This window comes from Salmo trutta, chromosome 31, assembly GCF_901001165.1.
Source record: "Salmo trutta chromosome 31, fSalTru1.1, whole genome shotgun sequence".
Taxonomy (NCBI): Eukaryota; Metazoa; Chordata; class Actinopteri; order Salmoniformes; family Salmonidae; genus Salmo; species Salmo trutta.
The window spans coordinates 37317625-37341874 of NC_042987.1; the positions used below are offsets into that span (position 1 = coordinate 37317625).

Sequence of the window (24250 nt, forward strand, 5' to 3'; positions counted from 1 at the left end):
TTACTACTTTCTACATTGTGGAATAATATTGAAGACATCAAAACGATGAAATAACACATATGGAATCATGTAGTAACCAAAAAAGGGTAAAACAAATCAAAATATTTTATCATTGAGATTCTTTAAAGTAGCCACACTTTGCCTTGACAGCTTGGCACTCTCAACCAGCTTCATGAGGTAGTCACCTGGAATTCATTTCAATTAACAGTTGTGCCTTGTTAAAAGTTAATTTGTGGAATTTCTTTCCATCTTAATGCGTGTGAGCCAATCAGTTGTTTTGTGACAAGGTAGGGGGGTATACAGAAGATAGCCCTATTTAGTAAAAGACCAAGTCCATATTATGGCAATAACAGCTCAAATAAGCAAAGAGAAACGACAGACCATCATTACTTTAAGACATGAAGGTCAGTCAATCCGGAAAATTTCAAGAAAAGTTTCTTCAAGTACAGTCGCAAAAACCATCAAGCGCTATGATGAAACTGGCTCTCATGAGGACTGCCACAGGAAAAGAAGACCCAGGTTACCTCTGCTGCAGAGGATAAATTCATTAGAGTTAACTGCACCTCAGATTGCAGCCCAAATAAATGCTTCAGAGTTCAAGTAACCAACATCTCAAAATCAACTGTTCAGAGGAGACTGCGTGAATCAGGCCTTCATGGTCGAATTGCTGCAAAGAAATCACTACTACAGGACACCAATAAGAAGAAGAGACTTGCTTGGGCCAAGAAACACAAGCAATGGACATTAGACCGGTGGAAATCTGTTCTTTGGTCTGATGAGTCCAAATTTGAGATGTTTGGTTCCAACCGCTGTGTCTTTGTGAGACGCAGAGTAGGTGAATGGATGATTTCCGCATGTGTGGTTCCACCGTGAAGCATGGAGGAGGTGTGGTGGTGCTTTGCTGTTGACAATGTCTGATTTAATTAGAATTCAAGGCACACTTAACCAGCATGGCTACCACAGCATTCTGCAGCGATACGCCATCCCATCTGGTTTTCGCTTAGTGGGACTATAATTCGTTTTTCAACAGGACAATGACCTAACACACCTCCAGGCTGTGTAAGGGTTTTTAGAGAATTTGGCAGTACGTGCAACCGGCTCACAACCGCAGACCACATGTTACCACGCCAGCCCAGGACCTCCACATCCGGCTTCTTCACCTGCGGGATCGTCTGAGACAAGCCACCCTGACAGCTGATGAAACTGTGGGTTTGCACAACCAAAGAATTTCTGTACAAATGGTCAGAAACGGTCTCAGGGAAGCTCATCTGCGTGCTCGTTGTCCTCACCAGGGTCTTGACCTGACTGCAGTTTGGCGTTGTAGCCAACTTCAGTGGGCAAATGCTCATTTTCGATGGCAACTGTCACGCTGGAAAAGTGTGCTCTTCACAGATGAATCCCAGTTTCAACTGTACCGGGCAGATGGCAGACGTGTGGGTGAGCGGTTTGCTGATGTCAACGTTGTGAAGAGCGCCCCATGGTGTCGGTGGGGTAATGGCATGTGCAGGCATAAACTACAGACAACAAACAAAAATTGCATTTTTATCAATGGCAGTTTGAATGCACAGAGATACCGTGACGAGATCCTGAGGCCCATTGTATTGCCATTTATCAGCCGCCATCACGTTTCAGCATGATAATGCACAGCACCATGTCGCAAGGATCTGAACACAATTCCTGGAAGCTAAAAATGTCCCAATTCTTCCATGGCCTGCATACTCACCAGACATGTCACCCATTGAGCATGTTTGGAATGCTCTGGATCTACGTGTATGACAGCGTGTTCCAGTTCCCGCCAATATCCAACAACTTCACACAGCCATTGAAGAGGAGTGGGACAACATTCCACAAGCCACAATCAACAGCCTGATCAACTTTATGTGAAGGAGATGTGCCGTGCCGCATGAGGCAAATGGTGGTCACACCAGATACTGACTGTCTCTCTGATCCATGCCCCTACCTTTAAGGTATCTGTTACCAACATATTCATACCTGTATTCCCAGTCATGTGAAATCCATAGATTAGGGCCTAATAATGTATTTAAATTGACTGATTTCCTTATATGAACTGTAACTCAGTAAAATCTTTGAAATTGTTGCATGTAGCATTTACATTTTTGTTCAGTGTAGATCTACGAAATAATGGTATTGAAGAGACCAGTTTAATTGAAATGTTGAGAAAACCTTTAGTTGATGCAATATTTAATGATGTATTTTGTTTCCTTAGGGAGTTGGGATTAATAGGTAGGGTCTAGGTATTCATTAGTAGGAATCTGACTAATGAATATACATACCCATGGTCTAGAGACCTTCCATGTCTCTTGTCCACACTCCAGTCCAGTTGGTGGCGGTAATGTACCTTTACATTTCAAAACCACTGAAGAAGAAATGACAGGGCAAAATAGGAATCGTTGAAAAAGGACGGGTCAGGTTCAGAACATTGTGACAAAAACTCTCCCAACAAATCACGAGGCAGACATGCCAGAATGTCACGATTTGAAGTTTGCAGTGGTTTTAGTGAAGGTAGTTGATGCAAACTAGCCACTTCCAAAATGCACTCATTTAAAATAACCTCTGTGATCTCCATCTTGCTAGCTACTATTTAGTATTTTATTCAAGTGGATAAGGTCCTCTATACCAAGAGTCCATCATTGAAACCAGATCCTAGGCCTTTTCTCATTTGAAAATAGGTTGACAAAAAGATGGACAGAACTCAGTGCTTCAGATGTCCTGAGTGACATTCCATCATAGGGACACTGAAAAAACAGCAATATGGGTTTTACATGTTTTTATTGATACCAACATAAAGCATAATGACTGAAATGTAAACAGGTGCATTCTAAGAAAAGTTACAAAAAAATGGGCAATGTGTCAACAAAAAATAATAATAAATACATGTTTTTGTGTACCATACTTCTCTACCTCTTCCCACAATCCCAAATCCTGAACTAGTTGTCACATCTAAAATCAACCAAGAGTTGTAACCTGGGGTGAATTTTCTCTTAAGGTGTCAGATATAATAATTAGCTTTTCCCTCTTTTGACTGACAAATTGCAGTGGATTGGTATGTGTTCTCCATAGCTCTGTTTAGACACTTTTTTACTTTGGGAAGGAATAGCTTTTACACCAAGCATTGTTCACATAAGTGTTTATGCTACATGCTGCCCATCAACTCAATAGGTGTTCATTCAGCTTCTTTTTGGCCTGTACATAAGATGGGATCCCTCCAGAAAGCACATGGACAGTGTGTGGTGCTTCTCTCATGTCCACGTTCTTTCTGGAGGGATCACATGTGAGTATTTGCCACAGATGTTGCAAAAAAATGTGGTGATTTAGATCAGAAACTGATACAAGACGTTTTCTCACACGCAGGGCACACATATGATTACTCCCCTTGTGTGAGTAATGCGTTTTGCGTTTTGTTATTCATTTTTTTATGCGTTTTGTTATTCATTTTTCATTCGCACACTTTGTTAGACTTTACTTTTCATGGTAGCGTTTGCCACATTCACTACATGCAATGTGGTTTCTTTCCTTTGTGAGTCCTCATATGTGCATACAGGTATCCATTACCACATTCATGACAGCAAAATGGTTTCGACCCTGTGTGAGTCATCATGTGCGCCGTTAAAGACTTTGCTTTACTTTGTAGCACTTGCCACATTCATGGCAGCAATATGATTTGTTTCCTGTGTGAGTCATCATAGGACTGTCCAGGTACTTCTTGGTTTTGAACCATTTGCCACATTCATGGCAGCAGTAGGTCTTCTCTTAAGAGTGAGTTAACTGGCGGAGTTTTAGAACATTAGAATACATGAAGGATTTCTCACATATAAGGCCTCTCCCCTGTCTGAATCCTCATATGCCCTGTTAAGACTTGGTTTTTCTCTGAATCAATTTGCCACATTCATTGCAGCAACATGATTTTTCCAGTGTGATTCTTCAACTAACTGGTGCCCCCGCACATTGACTCTGTACCGGCACCCCTACTGTATACATTGTATTTTTTTTTTTTTTTTACTGCTGCTCTTTAATTACTTGTTACTTTTATCTCTTATTTTTTTCACATATTTTTTGGAAACTGCATTGTTGGTTAGGGGCTCGTAAGTAAGCATTTCACTGTTGTATTTGGCGCATGTGACTAATACAATTTGATTTGATTGACCAATAGGTTACGCACTCTGAAGGATTTGCCACAATTTTTCCACCTGTGTGAATTCTCAGATTACTTTTGAAAATCGCTGACCCTGAAAAGGCATTTACTGCACACAGGATATTTGTTTGATTTTCTCCTCTGTGTGATACTTCGTATGAACAACCAGCAATCTCATACATCTGAAGGATTTGCCACATTCTTTACACTGATATGGTTTCTCTCTGTGTGCATTCTCTGATGCTTATCCAAACTGCTTATGCTCATAAAAGGATTCAATGCACACAGGACACTTGTGTTTTTCCCCCTTGTGTGAATCTTTTTACGAACGGCCAGGTGTCTCTCTGCAATAAAGGATTTGTCACATTCTTTGCACTGGAATGATTTCTCCCCAGTGTGATCTCTCTCTTTTATATGCATTTTTTACAGCCTTGGAACTGAGAAGCATTTATTGCGCACATGGGACAACTGAAGTATTTCTCCCCTGTGTGACTCCTCATATGCCTGTCTAGTTTGTAATTACAGTCAAAGGGCTTTGCAACAATATGCTTTCTTCCCTGTGTGACTCATATGCCTGTCTAGTTTCTATAATTAATGTTTGACTCACATCGATGCCACAGGCCGTTTTAAAACCCTAAATGTTTTAAACAATCAAGCCTTCTAATAAGACATTAGAGAATTCACACAGGGGAGAAAGCATATCGTTGCAAAGCCCTTGGACTGTAATTACAAACTAGACAGGCATATGAGGAGTCACACAGGGGAGAAATACTTCAGTTGTCCCATGTGCAATAAATGCTTCTCAGTTCCAAGCTATGTAAAAAAAATAATCAAGACGTGGGAGACTTGGCTATGTTGGATACAGAACCTGTATATGAAATGTAGTGGGGAAAAGTGGAAGGTTTGAACGAGAATACACATTCAAAGATTGTCTACTTTTCTATAGCCTACTCAAGGGAGAGAAAAACATAGGTTGACTGTTTTACTATTAAACTCAATGCTGTTTTTTAATTTCTTAAAGGAGCTTGTGTTTCTTAACCAGGTAAAGGTAGCTACTATAAAGCTGGTGGGAACTGGTTAGTTTAGGTGAAGCAAGAGAGTAGACGGCACAATATGTATAATCGGAGGCAGTCTGTCCACACTCATCATTTTGGTCGAAAGAGCAGACGACTCTTGGTCGACCAATACTTTCTTTTTAGTCGGATAGCCCTGCAGAATATAGAAATTGTCATATTGCTAGCTAGCCAATGTATATTAAACTGTTAGCGTCTGCGCTAGCAATAACAGGCTAGTTAGCTAGCTTAATTCCTAACCTTGCTTATCATGGCAATTTCTATATTCTGCAGGGCTATCCGACTAAAAATAAAGTATTGGTCGACCAAGAGTCGGCTACATTGGCTACTACCTACTACCTAGCAGGGTAACCAAACACACCAGACAGGTTTGATAGGATAAGGATGTAGCTAGCTTGCTAATGGTTACCGTTGTCATTAGCATAACACGCTAGCTAGCTTAACATGCAATGGTATTTCCTCCTAGCTAGCAAGCTAACCAGACAACGGGTTTGATACGATGCCGGGTGTTCAATAAAAACGCATCTTTTGACCAATGGGTAAAATTGTGTAGATAATCCTCTAAAAATACCAAATGGTCCAAACCTCACGTTGCTATTATAATCTGTAAAAAAAAAAAAAGTTATTGGAGTTTTTATCCTTGTAGGATTGCCAAAATTAGGGTGACTAAATCAATGGGGGGGTCAAAAATCATGAAAACTGCATCGGACCAGGCAATGTTTTTCCACTGCTCAGTTGTCCAGTGTTGGTGTTGTTTTTAGCTGATAGGAGCAGAACCGGTGTGCTCCTCTGCTGCAATAAACCATTCTTGACAAGTTGTACTTTCCGAGATGCCTTTCTGCACACCACTGTTGTAAACCCTAGACACTGTCGTGCGTGAAGAGGCCAGCCGTTTCTGAGATACTGGCACCGACGATCATACCACGCTCAAAGTTTCTTAGGTCAGTCGCTTTACCCATTCTAACATTCAATTGACCAGTAACTGTATGCCTCAAAACCTGTCTGCCTCCTTTATATAACAAGCCACGGGTCTCACTGTCTGTAGGAAATAACCATTTTCGTGAACGAGGTGGTGAAACATGAGCTAATAAACTGGCCACTCAGTGTAATTTCCCTATGGTGGACAGAATACTACATTACACAGAGTAATGTTTTCACCACAAGATTAATACTAACATCATACATCTGAGGTAAAGTTTCTCATCATGATCTCACAAAATCAATTGTTTAAAACAGATCAATATCTTTGGTTTAGTACCAATGTTATTGTCATATGCGCCAAACCATAGTGGGACTTCATAATGCAGCTGTAATTTTCAGACCAAGGTGGCGAGAAAAAATATATAATCGGGCGCTTCTCCCACAAATCTCTGGCCTCACATGAATTAATGGATTTGAGGGTTAAATTATCATTCAAATGAAAGCCAACCCCTGTCGCCATTTAAAAACCGATGTGAGGTGGTGATTTGTTGAAGTTGTTTCCTTGTCCGTACTGGCCTTTAGTTTTTTTTTTTATTAAAAAAAAGTATATATATATATAATGAACACAACAAATACAAAAACAGAACTATACAAGCAAGAGTACATAAACCTAACAGAAAGGGGTATTACATATCGAGATACATTTGAAATTTGTCAAAAAGTTTTATGGTGCGTATTGATTTTTTGTTTTTACATTTACTGAGAATTTAAATACAATTTTGAAATGATATCTTAAATAATGCGAAGAGGGGTTTGTTCTCTGCCACACTTCATTTTATGGATAAAGAATCTGCCATGAAAAATAAACAAATTAACAATGAAAGTTAAATCAGGGTCCATATCATTTGGTTCAAAATAAAACATAATATCAGAATCTCTCAGATTAACATTAATAATCGTTTCTTTAAAAAATAAAATCTTCTAACTCACTCCAAAATCTTCTGACATAAGAACAGTCCCAAAATAAATGATCAAGAGTTTCTGGGTCACAACCACAAAATACACATTTGTTATCAATAGCTATTTTAAATCTGTGTATAATAAAGGTCTTATTATTTCTATTATTATTGGCCATCTACCGAAATAATTTTCTCACAGAGATATACGTTGATAAATGGCTACGACAGGTTGTCATCTATATACAGATATATGTAGTATAGCCAAGTTCATTGAGGTTTGTCTCTTAGAAGGGCGCAAAATGTACACGTTGCCCCAGTTCCATTGATTTCAATACACTACTGATGTGAGTGATTCATTTGCGCACGCTATTGATTATAGTAGAACAAGTTAATCAATTCCACTCTTGAGTGGCCGCTTGGTAAATATTGGTTCGTGTGCAGTTCATAAGGTACCAATTTAGCAAAATACAACTAATCTAAACACAAGTGTGTGTAGGGAGTAACTTTTATGTATTCGTCTTCAAAATATCAGGATTTATTTCAGCATATTGATTAGGAATTTGGACATCTAAAACCGGTGTTTTGACTGTCGGCCATAAATCAAACAGCCATGACAACCGGAAGCAGCAACAGTACAATTTGAAATGTATGTTTTAGGACTATAAATGGTACTTAACATGATTTTTTCTCTTCAGAATTCTACTGTATCAGATAAAAACAACCCAATGAGCCCAAAAACATGCTATGATTTATTGATTGTTATTATTGTAATGAAACAGACAGGGAGCAGGCCTCGACTGTGCCCCAAAAGAATACTCCAGCGGCAGAATCGATATCCGCGGTCATTACATTATATTAGTGAAACTGTGACAATATGTTTGTCCTGGCTAGATGTAGCCATCTAACTAGCTTTCAATACAACTTGGCTAGCTAACATCTCTGCTACAGTAGCTGGCATTCTAGGGCTGACTGTTATCATAATTTAAATGTAACCTTTATTTAACTAGGCAAGTCAGTTAAGAAATATTCTTATTTACAATGAGTTTACAGGGAAACAGTGGGTTAGCTGCTCAGTGGGTTAGCTGTTCAGGGGCAGAACAATACACGTGTATTGTGTAGTGCACAAAAAATAAATGATTCAGTTATGTTGGTAATTAGTCTCTTGTCAGCATTCTGCCTTTTCCCTACAGTTTTCAGCGATTAGCTTCACCCACGACTGGCTCATATGCTACACCCGAAGTACATTCAATTCCAAAGGAATGCTGCATTAGTCTTTCAGTATTGCGTTGCAGAGGCAGTGTGTTCGGTGTTCTAGGTGGTCAAAATGCATGCGAAGACTTGACAGAAATAGTAGCAAAAGGTGAATGTTGAACTTTATTTTATTTTATTACTTTTATTTTTTACACAAAAAAAATCCGTTTACATAAGAACAATTTACAGACACACTCAAACTACATCTCATCTTCCCAGACCAGCATGCTCACAGCCCATCCCTAGTGCCGGCATTGTTGTTTGCCACTTGGCCTTAAATTGTCCCAATTTGTTTTCCAAGCTATTTCAATATTTCAGGAATTAATCATTAGATTTTTCCATTGTCTCAATGATGGCGGATTGATTGACTTCCAAGTTTCTAGTATACCTTTTTTTCGTGATGAGAAGAGAATCGTCCAGCCCATCGGGTATCTCACTACACCCTCATATGCCATGTCTTGAAATATGCAGACAGACGGATTAAAAGTACATTTACATTGTAATACTTGACAGCCAACTTTCTAGTTTCGCCCACAATTTCCAGACTTTGTAGCATTCCGAGAAAAGCATGGATTAATTGCATTCATATATTTTATCTGCATGCTTCTTGTACTTGATTTAATATTTTTTTTAGTATGTTATTTACAATGTTACTTATTTTATTAATATGACACCATTGCACTGTGTGAGAAGTCTGCAAGGCCATGACAATACAATTAGATTTGACTGGGATTTGATTTGTAGTCACTAGTGTCGCTGACCCGGAGAACGGCGGACCGTGGGCGAGTGGGCTGCGTGAGGAAAACGGCACGGTGAACGCGAGCTATGTACTATGACACCGTTGGGCACTGTGTGAGACGTTTTATTTTCTAACGGAGATTTACATTTGATGCACCTGTAGTGTACAGCAACAGTCATGTTCCAAACAACTGGAAACTCAGAAGAAGAAAAAAAAAATACGAGGTCAAATAATGACGTCAGTGACCTTCAGATCGGAGCTCCTGAAATGTTCCGAGTTCACAAGTTGGATGACCTTTCAAATCGATTTTTCCCAGTTGTCGTCCCCCCCGAGTTCCCAGTTGTTTTGAACGCACTGAAGTCGGGAGATTTATCAAAATCCGAGTTCCCAGTTGTTTTGAACGCGGCAAAAGGCTTGTGGGTAGCTGGTGCTTCAGAGGGTAGCTACCACATAGCTTAGAAAAACTAATTGGTTGTGTAATTTATAATGCATTTTGTTTTTGTTCTCCATTTTTTGAATTGGAGATATCACCCTGGTAACGCAAGTCTGCTGTCGTCTTTTCCACTGCCCTGAAAATCTCATCAAACACTGTTGTTTAATCGTTTCTGATGCTCCTCTGCAACCTTCTTTCCCACTGTCCCAAATAACTCAACATCTACTGCTGTTAATCGCTCGGTAATAAACACATTCAACAGCTGTACTATAGACATTTTGGGAAAAAGTACATTTCAGATGCTCATAAACAAAATCAACTGAAGGTAGTCGTATTGACCGCGAGCGCAGAGAATCACTTCCGGCACACGTTTTTTGGTATTGCCCTTCAAAATTAGAAAATAAAAAACATTGATGTATTCAATACATATGCGAAAAGATAGTAATTATTAAGAAAATAATTAATAATATTGTTATGTACAAATTCCCTTTTTATGTTGAACGCTTTTTGATTACAAGGAGTGACGTGTTTTGGTCTTCCACCAAAACTTCCCGACTGTATTTTAAAATGGCGTTACCAGCTGTCACTCGTGCGGTCTTTGCTAATAGGAATCAAATAAAGCAATTTATGTCAGAGGGCTCCCGCAACCTGTCTTTAGGTAGTCGAGTTCATGCGAGGACACAGTCATTGAAATGTCTGAAATGGACGACTTCTCAATCGAATGCTGTCCATGCTACTGTGCACGGAAGGTCACCGCTATACCGCAGCTGCGAAAGCAATGGCGAGGAAAATAGTCGCGCTACTAGTAACTGGACTTATGCAATGGGGAGTGTAATTGGTAAGTAAATTATAGTCATGTTAGATGTGTTTAAAATACTATTCCCTAGTGTGTCATTGTCAGTACATGACACTTCTACCAAGAGACTATCATCGATAATCTTTTACGTTGATGTGCATATGATTTGCATCATTATGGAGTCCTTCAATATGTCATTACAAGAACGTGGTTTAACGTTCACAACCGGTCATTTGAGTCATTGAATTATCTAAATGTTTTGTGATACACATCCCCCCCTTCTCGTTCATAGCGTTCTCTCTCTTCAGTAAAGCTGAGGAGGACACCAGAACTGATGCCCAGAAGAAAGAAGATGAGATTATTTTACTTTTGAAGAGAGCCAAGGTAACTAATTGTCATTGATGCAGGTAACTTCTCAATCCAGTTTCTACCTAGAATCTTAATCTAAAGTACCATGCAACTGTATTTGCCAAGAGATGATATGAAATCTTCTGAATCTACGTGTCATCAACGTAACAGCATTTTAATTGTTTCAATTCAGACCCAAATGTTTGTCATATCTGTCTTTAGACATTATGTTTTGATGAAGTGTCATGTCTTTACATGTTATGTCTGAGTAACATTGGTGTGTGTTGTGTTAAAGCTCAGTATGATGCGGGGGCAGTTGCATGGAGCCAATGGATTCCTCCACCAGGCCATCGCGCTAGCCCACCAGAGTAACAATACACAAGCTATCATCTACACCTACAGCTTGGTAAAAGCCTTGACTATTTAACAGGACGTTTTTAACTTGTTCAAATGTGCTTCAAACACAGTGTTATTAGCCTACACAGTGAACTTGTGGTGACACGTGGTTGACTAGATTTATTTGACACGTGATTGATCTTTGCTTCTGCTGTGCATTACAGAGTGAATTTAAGAATCGCAGCCTCTTGCAATAGTGATATTGCACACACATTGATCCATGTCGTGATAACGATAGTTTTGAGGTATCACTCAATACACTTTGATGGAATAATGTGCTTACTCAGGAATTTCTGTAAGCATTTTTGAATGTAATGCCATGGCATTAATGCCACAGAAACTCAGCAGCACAGCATTGTTGTTTTATTGTCCCCGGTCTCTACAGATGGCGAACCTTGCCTATGTCCAAGGTCAGCTGGATAATGTGAGTAATAGCAGAGGTGTCCACTCTTTCTCCTCTCGTCAGTGAACCCCCACCTGCTGTCCCACTTTTGGAATCCTGTTTATCAAAGTTAAAATCTGCAAGGAGGACTGCCACTATTGACGTTTCCTAAATGTATGTGTTCTTCAAAGGAGGGCACAAATTGAGAAGAGCCAATAGTCTTGGCATTTTTTTTTTTATCCTGTTTTTGTTGATGTCTGTAAGCTGGAGGTGAAGATGATGTCATATTGTGGGGTCTACCTTTGAAACCATTCAGTTGTACTAAGCTCATGAGGCATTCATAAGTATTTTCTTCAAGAATTTGTTGTACATTATTCATTGAAATGACAATTGAGCAGAGGTTAATGTGATTGTACATTTTTTTTTTTATGTTTGTGTTTTGAGTTGTTTTGCTGACTTCCAGTGACCCCTGTGCTCTTCTCCCCCAGGCAGAGAAACTGTTCAAAGTGGCCATGAGTTTCATGTTGTCTGGAGGAACACCACAGGTGAGGGTTGGTTGTGTGTCTAAGTAAGAGGTTAACAGTAGAGGTCGACCGATTATGATTTTTCACCGCCGGTACCGATTAATCGGCCAATTTGTTTTTCTTCTATATATATTTGTAATAATGACAATTAGAACAATACTGAATGAACAATGAACACTTAACTTAATATAATACATCAATAAAATAAATGTAGACTCAAATATATAATGAAACATGTTCAATTTGGTTTAAATAATGCAAAACCAAAGTGTTGAAGAAAGTAAAAGTGCAATATGTGCCATGTAAAAAAGCTAACGTTTAAGTTCCTTGCTCAGAACATGAGTCTTCAATATTCCCAGGTAGGAAGTTTTAGGTTGTAGTTATTATAGGACTATTTCTCTCTATACCATTTGTATTTCATATACCTTTGACTATTGGATGTTCTAATAGGTACTTTAGTATTGCCAGCCTAATCTCGGGAGTTGATAGGCTTGAACAGTGCAATGCTTGAAGCATTGCAAAGGGCTGCTGGCAAACGCAGTAAAGTGCTGTTTGAATGAATGCTTACGAGCCTGCTGCTGCCTACCACTGCTCAGTCAGACTGCTCTATCAAATCATAGACTTAATTATAATATAATAACACACAGAAATACGAGCCTTAGGTCATTAATATGGTGAAATCCGGAAACTATCATTTCGAAAACAAAGCATTTATTCTTTCAGTGAAATATGGAACCGTTCCGTATTTTACCTAACGGGTGGGATCCATAAGTCAAAATATTCCTGTTACATTGAACAACCTTCAATGTAATGTCATAATTATGTAAAATTCTGGCAAATTAGTTCGCAACGAGCCAGGCGGCCCAAACTGTTGCATATACCCTGACTCTGCGTGCAATGAACGCAAGAGAAGTGACACAATTTCCCTGGTTTAATATTGCCTGCCAACCTGGATTTCTTTTAACTAAATATGCAGGTTTAAAAAAAATGTATACTTCTGTGTATTGATTTTAAGAAAGGCATTGATGTTTATGGTTAGGTACATTCGTGCAACAATTGTGCTTTTTTTCGCAAATGCGCTTTTGTTAAATCATCCCCCGTTTGGCGAAGTTGGCTGTCTTTGTTAGGAAGAAATAGTCTTCACACAGTTCGCAACGAGCCAGGCGGCCCAAACTGCTGCATATATCCTGACTCTGTTGCACAGAACGCAAGAGAAGTGACACAATTTCCCTAGTTAAAATAAATTCATCTTAGCAGGCAATATTAACTAAATATGCAGGTTTAAAAAGATATACTTGTGTATTGATTTTAAGAAAGGCGTTGATGTTTATGGTTAGGTACACATTGGTGCAACGACAGTGCTTTTTTCGCGAATGCGCTTGTTAAATCACCTGTTTGGCGAAGTAGGCTGTGATTCAATGATAAATTAGCAGGCACCGCATCGATTATATGCAACGCAGGACAAGCTAGATAAACTAGTAATATCAACCATGTGTAGTTAACTAGTGATTGTTAAGATTGATTGTTTTTTACAAGATACGTTTAATGCTGCTTAATGCTGCTAACCTTGGTTCCTTGCTGCACTCACATAACAGGTAGTCAGCCTGCCACGCAGTCTCCTCGTGGAGTGCAATGTAATCGGCCATGATCGGTGTCCAAAAATGCCGATTACCGATTTGTTATGAAAACTTGAAATTGGCCCTAATTAATTGCCCATTCCAATTAATCGGTCGACATCTAGTTAATAGCGTGGTAAATATATAAAAATGTATGCACGCATTACTGTAAGTCACTTTGGATAAAAACGTCTGCTACATGGCATATTTTATTAATAGTAGAGGAATAAAATTATTGTGATATCTGGACAGTAGAGTCGCTGGGTACTGAAGCAGCTTTTTGATTTTGAAATGAGGAGGACAATCTATCTATTGTTCATTTGAGGAAAGGAAGACTGTCTGGGATAGTTTTAGGCTCAGCTCCGTCAATTCAGAAACCATTGGCGGTGCATTGTGGTCCAGACACTCAATGCTATATTGCTACTTCAGTCTTTTTCCCTCTCCCTCGGGTTCAAAGGATGACAATGGGGTCATTGAGATGTCCTTGAAGCTCGCTACCATATATGCCGGCCAGGAGAAGTAAGTGAACTTCAAAAGTGTATGTCTTCATGTGGGTTTAAATGGACGTTGGAGCAATTGAATCAGCTTCAAGGTTTAAAGCAACCAACTTAGTTCTAGTGGTCCTTACCTCTTAAATAATGGACATCATTTAAATTAGGAGGCACCTTTTTGATGTATACTTTTAATAGATACAAATAAGTTTCTGATAGGAGCCAGCCAGCTTAGTGGATGAAGATTGTGCCTATACAACATTAGAAGGCCTCTACCCAAAGGTTTTCAGTTGAGAATGTTTTTTTTTCTTCTGCGGTTGGTTGTAGTCCTGTATTATAGGACTACATTTTCATGAACTGCCCCCCCAGGTTCTACATACCACGGTGCACCATTTACCAACTGTAACCCGTTTGTATTATAGGACTACATTTTCATGAACTGCCCCCCCCAGGTTCTTCATACCACGGTGCACCATTTACCAACTGTAACCCGTTTGTATTATAGGACTACATTTTCATGAACTGCCCCCCCAGGTTCTACATACCACGGTGCACCATTTACCAACTGTAACCTGTTTGTTTCTTCTCAGGAATGACTTGGCGAAGATGGGTTTCCAGTTTTGCACTGAATCCCTTGAAGCCAAGTTGGAGAAATTCAAGGAACTTCCTGCCGAGGAGCAATCGGGTATCTAACGACCAAACCTTCAAAATAGTTTTAGCTGTAATAGCATAAGATTGTGTGTGTGTGTGTGACTCTGGATGATGTCATCATTATGTTGTCATCCAGAGTCACATTTTGATTTATTTTCCAAGCTATGGCACACTACTTTACATACAGAAGGTTTTTAAAGGGCAAAATAGTTTGGTCTGCTTCGTTTTGTTGACTTTTTTGTAATTGAAAAAATTATCACGATACTGGTATTTTCACAGCCCTAATCAGGATCCTCGTCTATCTCCTGTCCAACACTGCTCCTGTGTGTGTGTGTGTGTGTGTGTGTGTGTGGCACAATGCTGTCTGCTAAAAATGCATATCACTTGACTCAAACTTGCCTGTAGCTCACATCATTATCACAAATCTAGGCTTACATTTTAGTCAAAACAGTACGGTCTTGGTCTGACCCGCAAAGCAACACACAAATCTTTAATGCTAAGAACATTTTTTTTGTTTTGTTATAAGATGCATAAAGGTGCAATCTATACCTTTATCATTTCTTCACCACTAATTCATTTTAACTTATTTGAAATGCTAGCTTCATAAGTAAATTATCAATTTCAAGCAACTTTAACATGTCACCATTTCTGGTGAGCTTGCAAAGTAAACCATTACTATTCTTGATCACCAAACAATTTTTGGAGCTGCATATTTATTTATTTTGGCATTCCCCGACACTGCACCCCATCCTATATCTGTACAGCAAATCAGCAATCTGTTCGCTAGCTCGCTGACCTGCCTGTGTTGATTGACATATTGCTGTTCCAATCAGAGGGCTGAGTGTGCGATTCGCTAGCCAGTCTGTTGCAAGGGCGATGCTGCAGCTACTGTCTTTGGCTGTGTAGAGAGTAATCCACAGACACTCTGTGCCACAAAATTCAAGTAATCAGTCAGTCAAGTCCCGAGCCTTGAGGCTCCAAGTCTCAAGTTATTTTATTTTCTGTCGAGTCTCAAGTCCAAGTCATATGACTTGAGTCCACAACTCGAGTATGATCAAATCGTCACTGTAGGAACAACATGCACTTCCTGATGAACCAACCCAGAGACAGAGTCAGTATATTCGGCACATCCATGATACAAACCGCTATAAATTCTCTTGGGAGATAACGGGGTCGTTCGTTTGATCGTAAGCTATTCTCGGTCAGGGGAACATACTCTTAAGGGTTTGTACATTCCTAAAATCACACCATGAGTTGTTGATCATAAAACCTACTCTTCCGTGCCACAGTTTTTCCCACAAAGCTCTTTTACCTTTTTCTGCGTGATGTACCTACAACCCCGTGGGCTGTGTAGCTCGATCAAGCACCTCCTCTGATTAACATAATCTGTCTCACGGAGACTTGGTTGTGTCTTGTATATCTGATAGGAAATCTGAGCTCAAAGTTTATTGTCTAGGGACTGTACAGTAGCAGGTGATATACTAGAAAGGGGAGGGTGGTTTTAATTAGAATAGAACTTTAGCTCGGCCTTCCCCTCCTCTGGTGGCATCTTCTTTGAAAAAGGGCTCTCGTAAACAATGGAACTGCTTTGGGTAGTCTAGACGGAGTATCCTTCTCCAGGTAAGACTAATTTGTCTTTGAGTAATCTCAATCTGATGTCCAGAATTGCTTGTCAGTGATAGGGAATAATACTAGAAACTGATCAAATAAAGTAAAAAAAAAAAAAACACTTTAAAATAATCAAGAGTGCTAAATTGGCAGGGAGCTAGCAACAGGGCGACCATCATCAGCGCCATCTTGTTTTAAAAGACAGTCCATTGTACTGTTCAGTAAACAACAGACTGTCAGTTCATTGTAAAGTGCAGGCCTAGCCTCCTCTTCTCTAGCTGTGTTGGGCCCTATGGTGTCTTCTCTCTAGTACAGAGAGTGTGTGTGCGCGCGCTGTCCTTGTGCTCCTTTCTTTGTAAATGTTGTCCAATTACAATATTTAAACCCTGATAATGTCGTCTGTAATCCGGGGCGTGACAGAATAGCACAACAAACGCTGCTCCCTGTGAACTGAATGTCTCAAGCAGACTGATGTAGCTTTTCCTCTAGGACATTCCATGTGCTTTTCTCAGTCCCTTTTTTTACTTTTCATTCTTAATCCTTCCAAATCAAGTCCCCGCCAATGACAGGCATTACCATTGCACAATGCAGCCACAACCATGCTTGAAATGATTGTGTGGCCTGGCTGGTGTAGTGGTGCTGTCTCAGGCTCACATTAGGTACCGTGACGGTATAGGCTGGAATCCGGCCTAATACCCTGTGACGTAGAGAGAGAGGATATCTTTCCCCTTGGTCACCCTCTCACACTATCTGGTCAATAAAATCAGAACCATTTAAATAAAGAGGGCGACGTTATCTTCTGAAAAGTTGTGTAACCTTGCTTTTAGTATGGTGTGCATTCAACTTGTGACCTTTTGATATTGAGCTTGCTCGCTGACAGCATCCATCCTCGTGTTTCCCCCTCTTCTTCAGAGGAGTTACGGAAGGAGACCCGGCTCCTGCTGGGCCTGACCCTGGACTCCCACGCCCGCTACATGGCCGCTATACACCGCCTGAGCCAGGCGGTGGTGGACTACAAGCAAGCCTTGCTGATCTGTCAGGAAGAGCAGGGACAGACCCACCCACAGGTACCAGATGACCAGGAAGAGCAGGGAGAGACCCGCCCACAGATACCAGTTGGCCAGGAAGAGCAGGGAGAGACCTGCCCACAGGTACCAGGAAGAGCAGGGAGAGAACCGCTCACAGTTACCAGGAAGAGCAGGGAGAGAACCGCTCACAGTTACCAGGAAGAGCAGGGAGAGAACCGCTCACAGTTACCAGGAAGAGCAGGTAGAGAACCGCTCACAGGTACCAGGAAGAGCAGGGAGAGAACCGCTCACAGGTACCAGGAAGAGCAGGGAGAGAACCGCTCACAGTTACCAGGAAGAGCAGGGAGAGACCTGCCCACAGAAGACTGATGTAGTCTAAATGCTTTGCAGTTATGCGTCCTGATGTTTTGTAACCTAGCAATTTTTATTGGTCACATACATGGTTAGCAGATGTTAATGCGAGTGTAGCGAAATGCTTGTGCTTCTAGTTCCGACAATGCAGTAATATCTAACAATTCCACAACTACCTAATACACACATCTTTAGGGATGGAATAAGAATATGTACATATAAATATATGGATGCACGATGGCATAGACAAGATGCAATAGATGGTATAAGATACAATATATACATATGCGATGAGTAATGTAAGATATGTAAACATTATTAAAGTGGCTAGTGAGTCTCTGTAGGCAGCAGCCTCTCTATGTTAGTGATGGCTGTTTAACAGTCTGATGGCCTTGAGATAGAAGCTGTTTCTCAGTCTCTCGGTCCCAGCTTTGATGCACCTGTACTGACCTCGCCTTCTGGATGGTAGCGGGGTGAACAGGCAGTGGCTCGGGTGGTTGTTGTCCTTGATGATCTTTTTGGCCTTCCTGTGACATCCGGTGCTGTAGGTGTCCTGGAGGGCAAGTAGTTTGCCCCTGGTCATGCGTTGTGCAGACCGCACTACCCTCTGGAGAGCCTTGCGGTTGAGGGCAGTGCAGTTGGCGTACCAGGCGGTGATACAGCCCGACAGGATGCTCTCGATTGTGCATCTGTAAAAGTTTGTCAGGGTTTTAGGTGACAAGCCAAATTTCTTCAGCCTCCTGAGGTTGAAGAGGCGCTGTTGCGCCTTCTTCACCACACTGTCTGTGTGGGTGGACCATTTCAGTTTGTATGTGATGTGTACGCCGAGGAACTTAACTTTCCACCTTCTCCACTGCTGTCCCTTCCACTTCTGTCCCTTCAATGTGGATAGAGGGGTGCTCCCTCTGCTGTTTCCTGAAATAGACGATCTCCTTTGTTTTGTTGACGTTGAGTGAGGTTGTTTTCCTGACACCACACTCCGAGGGCCCTCACCTCCTTCCTGTAGGTTGTCTTGTCGTTGTTGGTGATCAAGCCCACTCCTGTTGTATGCAAACTTAAGGATTGAGTTGGAGGCGTGCTTGGCCACGCAGTCATGGGTGAACAGGAGGAGGCTGAGCACGCACCCTTGTGGGGCCCCGGTGTTGAGGGTCAGCGAAGTGAAGATGTTGTTTCATACCTTCAACACCTGGGGGCGGCCCGTCAAAGTCCAGGACCCAGTTGCACAGGGTGAGGTTGAGACCCAGGGCCTCCAGCTTAATGATGACCTTGGAGGGTACTATGGTGTTGAATGCTGAGCTGTAGTCAATGAACAGCATTCTTACATAGGTATTCCTCTTGTCCTGATGGGATAGGGCAGTGTGATGGGCGATTAGTCATTTAATTAAGTTCTTTGCCTTCTTGGGTACAGGAACAATGGGGGGCCATCTTGAAGCATGTGAGGACAGCAGACTGGGATAGGGAGTGATTGAATATGTCCGTAAACACACCAGCCAGCTGGTCTGCGCATGCTCTGAGGACACGGCTAGGGATGCCGTCTGGGCCAGCAGCCTTGCAAGGGTTAACGTTTAAATGTATTACTCACGTTGGCCACGGAGGAGGGCCACGTCGGTGGCACTGTATTTTCCTCAAAGCTGGCAAAGGTGTTTAGTTTGTCTGGAAGCAATACGCCGGTGTCCGTGACGTGGCTGGTTTTCTTTTTGTAGTCTGTGATTGCCTGTATACCCTGCCACATAGGTCTCTTGTCTGAGCTGTTGAATTGCGACTCCACTTTGTCCCTATACCGACATTTCGCTTGTTTGATTGCTTTGCGGAGGGAATGACTACACTGTTTATATTCGGCCATATTGCCAGTCCTCTTTCCATGGTTAAATGCGGTGGTTCGCACTTTCAGTTTTGTGCGAATGCCGCCATCTATCCATGGTTTTTGGTTAGGCTAGGTTTTAATAGTCACAGTTGGTAGAACATCTCCAATGCACTTACTTATAAACTCAGAGTCATGTTATTCTCTGAGGCTGCCCGGAACGTATCCCAGTCCGCGTGATCAAAACAATCTTGAAGCGTGGATTCCGATTGGTCAGACCAGTGTTGAATGGTTCTAGTCACGGGTTCTAGTCACGGGTACATCCGGTTTTGAGTTTCTGCTTATAGGACGGTAGGAGCAAGATGGAGTCGTGGTCGGATTTGCCGAAGGAAGGGCCTTGTATGCATCGCGGAAGTTAGAGTAGCAGTGGTCCAGTGTATAGGTGGTAGTTATGCATCTTGATGTTTTGTAACCTAGAAGTTAATCTGTTCTTACTTATATATTTATCTGGAAATTGTTTCCTGCTGTCCTGACTACAGTCCTTGGTGCTGATGAGTGACCTGGCCACCATCCTGGACATGCAGGGTCGCCACGACGAGGCTCTGCCCCTGGTGAAGCAGGCTGTGGAGCTGAGCAGAGAAGCCGGCCACCCTGACCAACATGTGCTGCTGGGAAACATGGCAGGCATCCTACTGCACAATGGTAAGGAGGGATGAAAATGAGGATAACTTCTAGGAGGGCCTTGGTTTCCTCCAACACAAGACAGTTTTCAGTGTCACAACATTAACTTTTATTGTGAATTCGCTAAATAACTTAATGTAACTCAGTTGGTAGAGCATGGCTCTTGCAACGTCAGGATGGTGGGTTTGATTCCCGCAACCACGCATAAGTAAAAAAAAATATTAAAAAATGACTGCATGCATACAGTGATGTTGTGGTTAAAAATAAAATTGGGTCACGGTGATAAAAATAACGCTCCCTATGGGCATACTTTCAATATGTATTTCCACAGAAGGTGGGTAAACTGCATGTTATCCCCCTGGCACGGATTTTTTTTATTTAATTTTTTTTAATTTCACCTTTATTTAACCAGGTAGGCTAGTTGAGAACAAGTTCTCATTTACAACTGCGACCTGGCCAAGATAAAGCAAAGCAGTTCGACACATACAACAACAGGGTTATATGGAATAAACAAACATACAATCAATAATACAGCAGAAAAATCTATATACAGCATGTGCAAATGAGGTAGGATAAGAGAGGTAAGGCAATAAATAGGCCATGGTGGCGAAGTAATTACAATATACCAATTAAACACTGGAATGGTAGATGTGCAGAAGATGAATGTGCAAGTAGAGATACTAGGGTGCAAAGGAACGAGATAAATAAATACAGTATGGTGATGAGGTAGATTGGATGGGCTATTTACAGATGAGCTATGTTCAGTGATCTGTGAGCTGCTCTGACAGCTGGTGCTTAAAGCTAGTGAGGGAAGTAAGAGTCTCCAGCTTCAGAGATTTTTGCAGTTCGTTCCAGTCATTGGCAGCAGAGAACTAAGATAAGGCGGGGCTTTATCTAGCAGAGACTTGTAGATGACGTGGAGCCAGTGGGTTTCGCGACGAGTATGAAGCGAGGGCCAGCCATCGAGAGCATACAGGTCACAGTGGTGGGTAGTATATGGGGCTTTGGTGACAGAGTAGAGTGTTGGAGGCTATTTCGTAAATGAAATCGCTGAAGTCGAGGATCAGTAGGATGGTCAGTTTGACGAGGGTATGTTTGGCAGCATGAGTGAAGGATGCTTTGTTGTGAAATAGGAAGCCAATTCTAGATTTAACTTTGGATTGGAGATGTTTGATGTGAGTCTGGAAGGAGAGCTTACAGTCTAACCAGACACCTAGGTATTTGTAGTTTTCCACATATTCTAAGTAAGAACCATCCAGAGTAGTGATGCTGGACGGGCGGGCAGGTGCGGGCAGCGATCGGTTGAAGAGCATGCATTTAGTTTTACTAGCATTTAAGAGCAGTTGGAGGCCACGGAAGGAGTGTTGTTTGGCATTGAAGCTCATCTGGAGGTTAGTTAACTCAGTGTCCAAAGAAGGGCCAGAAGTATACATTATGGTGTCGTCTGCGTAGAGGTGGATCAGAGAATCACCAGCAGCGAGAGCGACATCATTGATGTATACAGAGAGTCGGCCCGAGAATTGAACCCTGTGGCACCCCCATAGACTGCCAGAGGTCCGGACAACAGGCCCTCCGATTTGACATACTGAGCTCTTATCGGAGAAGTAGTTGGTGAACCAGTCATTTGAGAAACCAAGGCTGTTGAGTCTGCCGATAAGAATGTTGTGATTGACAGAGTCGAAAGCCTTAGCCAGGTCGATGAATACGGCATTTGGAGTAGGTGCAGCTGCATAAGTAACTGTACAGATATTAACATTAATGACTTTTACGACTGTTGATCATCTCTGTGGTGTTCACTAGGGCGTGCAACAGAAAACGCTTCAAAGCGTTTTATTTGCAATAGAAAACAACAATGTGGCCTTCTCCAAAAAATACACAATCACAGGTAATCCCACCTGTTTTTCTTCTGTTTCGTGCCATAATGAACACAATCCTCGTCTCCTAGATCTTTATGAGGAGTCTGTGAAGGTGTACAAGGAGGCCCTGGCTCTGGCCCAGTCTGCAGGAGATGAAGAAGCAGTGGAGCAGATACAGGAGGGACTGAAAGAGGTGGGCAACAGGAGGAAAGCACAGAAGGCAGAAGCAGCCAAGAATAAGACGGACTGACCGGTTGGATCAACTAAACTAATCTTATTAACACAACCCCAAGCAATCTCTCTGAACTCGTCTGTGCTGAAGGGATCGGAGTGGTCAGTGTTAGCACCAGTTATGGAGTACAGGGCATTTAGCTCAGAAAGAGAAGAACAAACACAATAACACTGTCACATCACAACAGATGTCTTGGAACAGTTTCTTACAATTAACAATTTCATCTGTGAAACCCCAATGTTGTTTTGTCTGTATTGTGGTCTGTTTGTTGTCAGATTGGCTTAAGATGTAAGGGGAACACCTCAGGGCTTAATTAAGTCCATGGCCAGAATTCAATCCAAGGTGTGTTGTCGACAAGCGTAATTGCACTTGACTTTTAAATTATGACTTTATATTTACGTTTGTGCTGGCATCTTCAGAGTTTGTCATGAATGCGATCTCTCCACGAACGTCGAGGGGAAATGCCCTTTTACAAAGGCACATTGTCAACAATGTGTCTTGTTTGAATTCCATCCTGAATGATGGCGCCTTAGTCTGATGACTTGCCATTGCTATCTGAATCACTATAAATGAAACTAAGATATGTAAATGTTGTATATACAAAATGTTTTATGGGCTAGAATGTGACATAGGACTTAACTGGCAGCTTCAAGAGTGAAAGGCCTAATCAATAACCTTTGTGTGAACAGAGATGTATCATAATAAAAACTCTGAGATGGTATACAGTGAGGGAAAAAATTATTTGATCCCCTGCTGATTTTGTACGTTTGCCCACTTACAAAGAAATGATCAGACTATAATTTTAATGGTATGTTTATTTGAACAGTGAGAGACAGAATAACAAAAAAAAAATCCAGAAAAACGTTATAAAATTATTTGCATTTTAATGAGGGAAATAATTATTTGACCCCTCTGCAAAACATGACTTAGTACTTGGTGGCAAAACCCTTGTTGGCAATCACAGAGGTCAGACGTTTCTTGTAGTTGGCCACCATGTTTGCACACATCTCAGGAGGGATTTTGTCCCACTCTTTGCAGATCTTCTCCAAGTCATTAAGGTTTCGAGGCTGACGTTTGGCAACTCGAACCTTCAGCTCCCTCCACAGATTTTCTATGGGATTAAGGTCTGGAGACTGGCTAGGCCACTCCAGGACCTTAATGTGCTTCTTCTTGAGCCACTCCTTTGTTGCCTTGGCCGTGTGTTTTGGGTCATTGTCGTGTTGGAATGCCCATCCACGACCCATTTTCAATGACCTGGCTGAGGGAAGGAGGTTCTCACCCAAGATTTGACGGTACATGGCCCTGTCCATCGTCCCTTTGATGCAGTGAAGTTGTCCTGTCCCCTTAGCAGAAAAACACCCCCAAAGCATAATGTTTCCACCTCCATGTTTGACGGTGGGGATGGTGTTCTTGGGGTCATAGGCAGCATTCCTCCTCCTCCAAATACGGCGAGTTGAGTTGATGCCAAAGAGGTCCATTTTGGTCTCATCTGACCACAACACTTTCACCAGTTGTCCTCTGAGTCATTCAGATGTTCATTGGCAAACTTCAGACGGGCATGTATATGTATTCTTGAGCAGGGGGACCTTGCGGGCGCTGCAGGATTTCAGTCCTTCACAGCATAGTGTGTTACCAATTGTTTTCTTGGTGACTATGGTCCCAGCTGCCTTGAGATCATTGACAAGATCCTCCCGTGTAGTTCTGGGCTGATTCCTCACCGTTCTCATGGTCATTGCAACCCCACGAGGTGAGATTTTGCATGGAGCCCCAGGCCGAGGGATATTGACAGTTCTTTTGTGTTTCTTCCATTTGCGAATAATCGCACCAAATGTTGTCACCTTCTCACCAAGCTGCTTGGCGATGGTCTTGTAGCCCATTCCAGCCTTGTGTAGGTCTACAATCCTGTCCCTGACATCCTTGGAGAGCTCTTTGGTCTTGGCCATGGTGGAGAGTTTGGAAT

General features: G+C 41.7%; 1 protein-coding gene across 3 annotated transcripts; it reads left to right on the forward strand.

Moving 5' to 3' along the window:
• Positions 1-10007: 10007 nt before the first annotated feature.
• On the forward strand, positions 10008-23011 carry LOC115170151 (tetratricopeptide repeat protein 19, mitochondrial). 3 transcript variants are annotated; one of them, XM_029726489.1, is made up of 10 exons: positions 10008-10367; positions 10618-10732; positions 10969-11079; positions 11455-11493; positions 11940-11996; positions 14049-14110; positions 14673-14767; positions 17254-17492; positions 20061-20223; positions 22148-23011. In XM_029726489.1, the coding sequence occupies exons 2-10, from the start codon at positions 10727-10729 to the stop codon at positions 22306-22308; spliced, it is 933 nt and encodes a 310-aa protein (XP_029582349.1). In that variant the 5' UTR covers positions 10008-10367; positions 10618-10726; the 3' UTR covers positions 22309-23011. The 3 variants fall into 3 exon arrangements, with proteins under 3 accessions (XP_029582349.1, XP_029582347.1, XP_029582348.1); XM_029726487.1 differs by having other exon boundaries at positions 10013-10367; positions 10618-10709; XM_029726488.1 differs by having other exon boundaries at positions 10030-10367; positions 10618-10709; positions 17254-17408.
• Positions 23012-24250: the final 1239 nt, after the last annotated feature.

What these genes read in the sequence shown, in the direction of transcription:
- LOC115170151 (XM_029726487.1), top strand. Translation starts at nt 10,097, where the DNA reads ATGGCGTTACCAGCTGTCACTCGTGCGGTCTTTGCTAATAGGAATCAA. An exon ending in TGCAATGGGGAGTGTAATTG is followed by an intron (nt 10,368 to 10,617) that starts GTAAGTAAATTA and finishes TCTCGTTCATAG; the next exon opens with CGTTCTCTCTCTTCAGTAAA. An exon ending in TCATCTACACCTACAGCTTG is followed by an intron (nt 11,080 to 11,454) that starts GTAAAAGCCTTG and finishes CGGTCTCTACAG; the next exon opens with ATGGCGAACCTTGCCTATGT.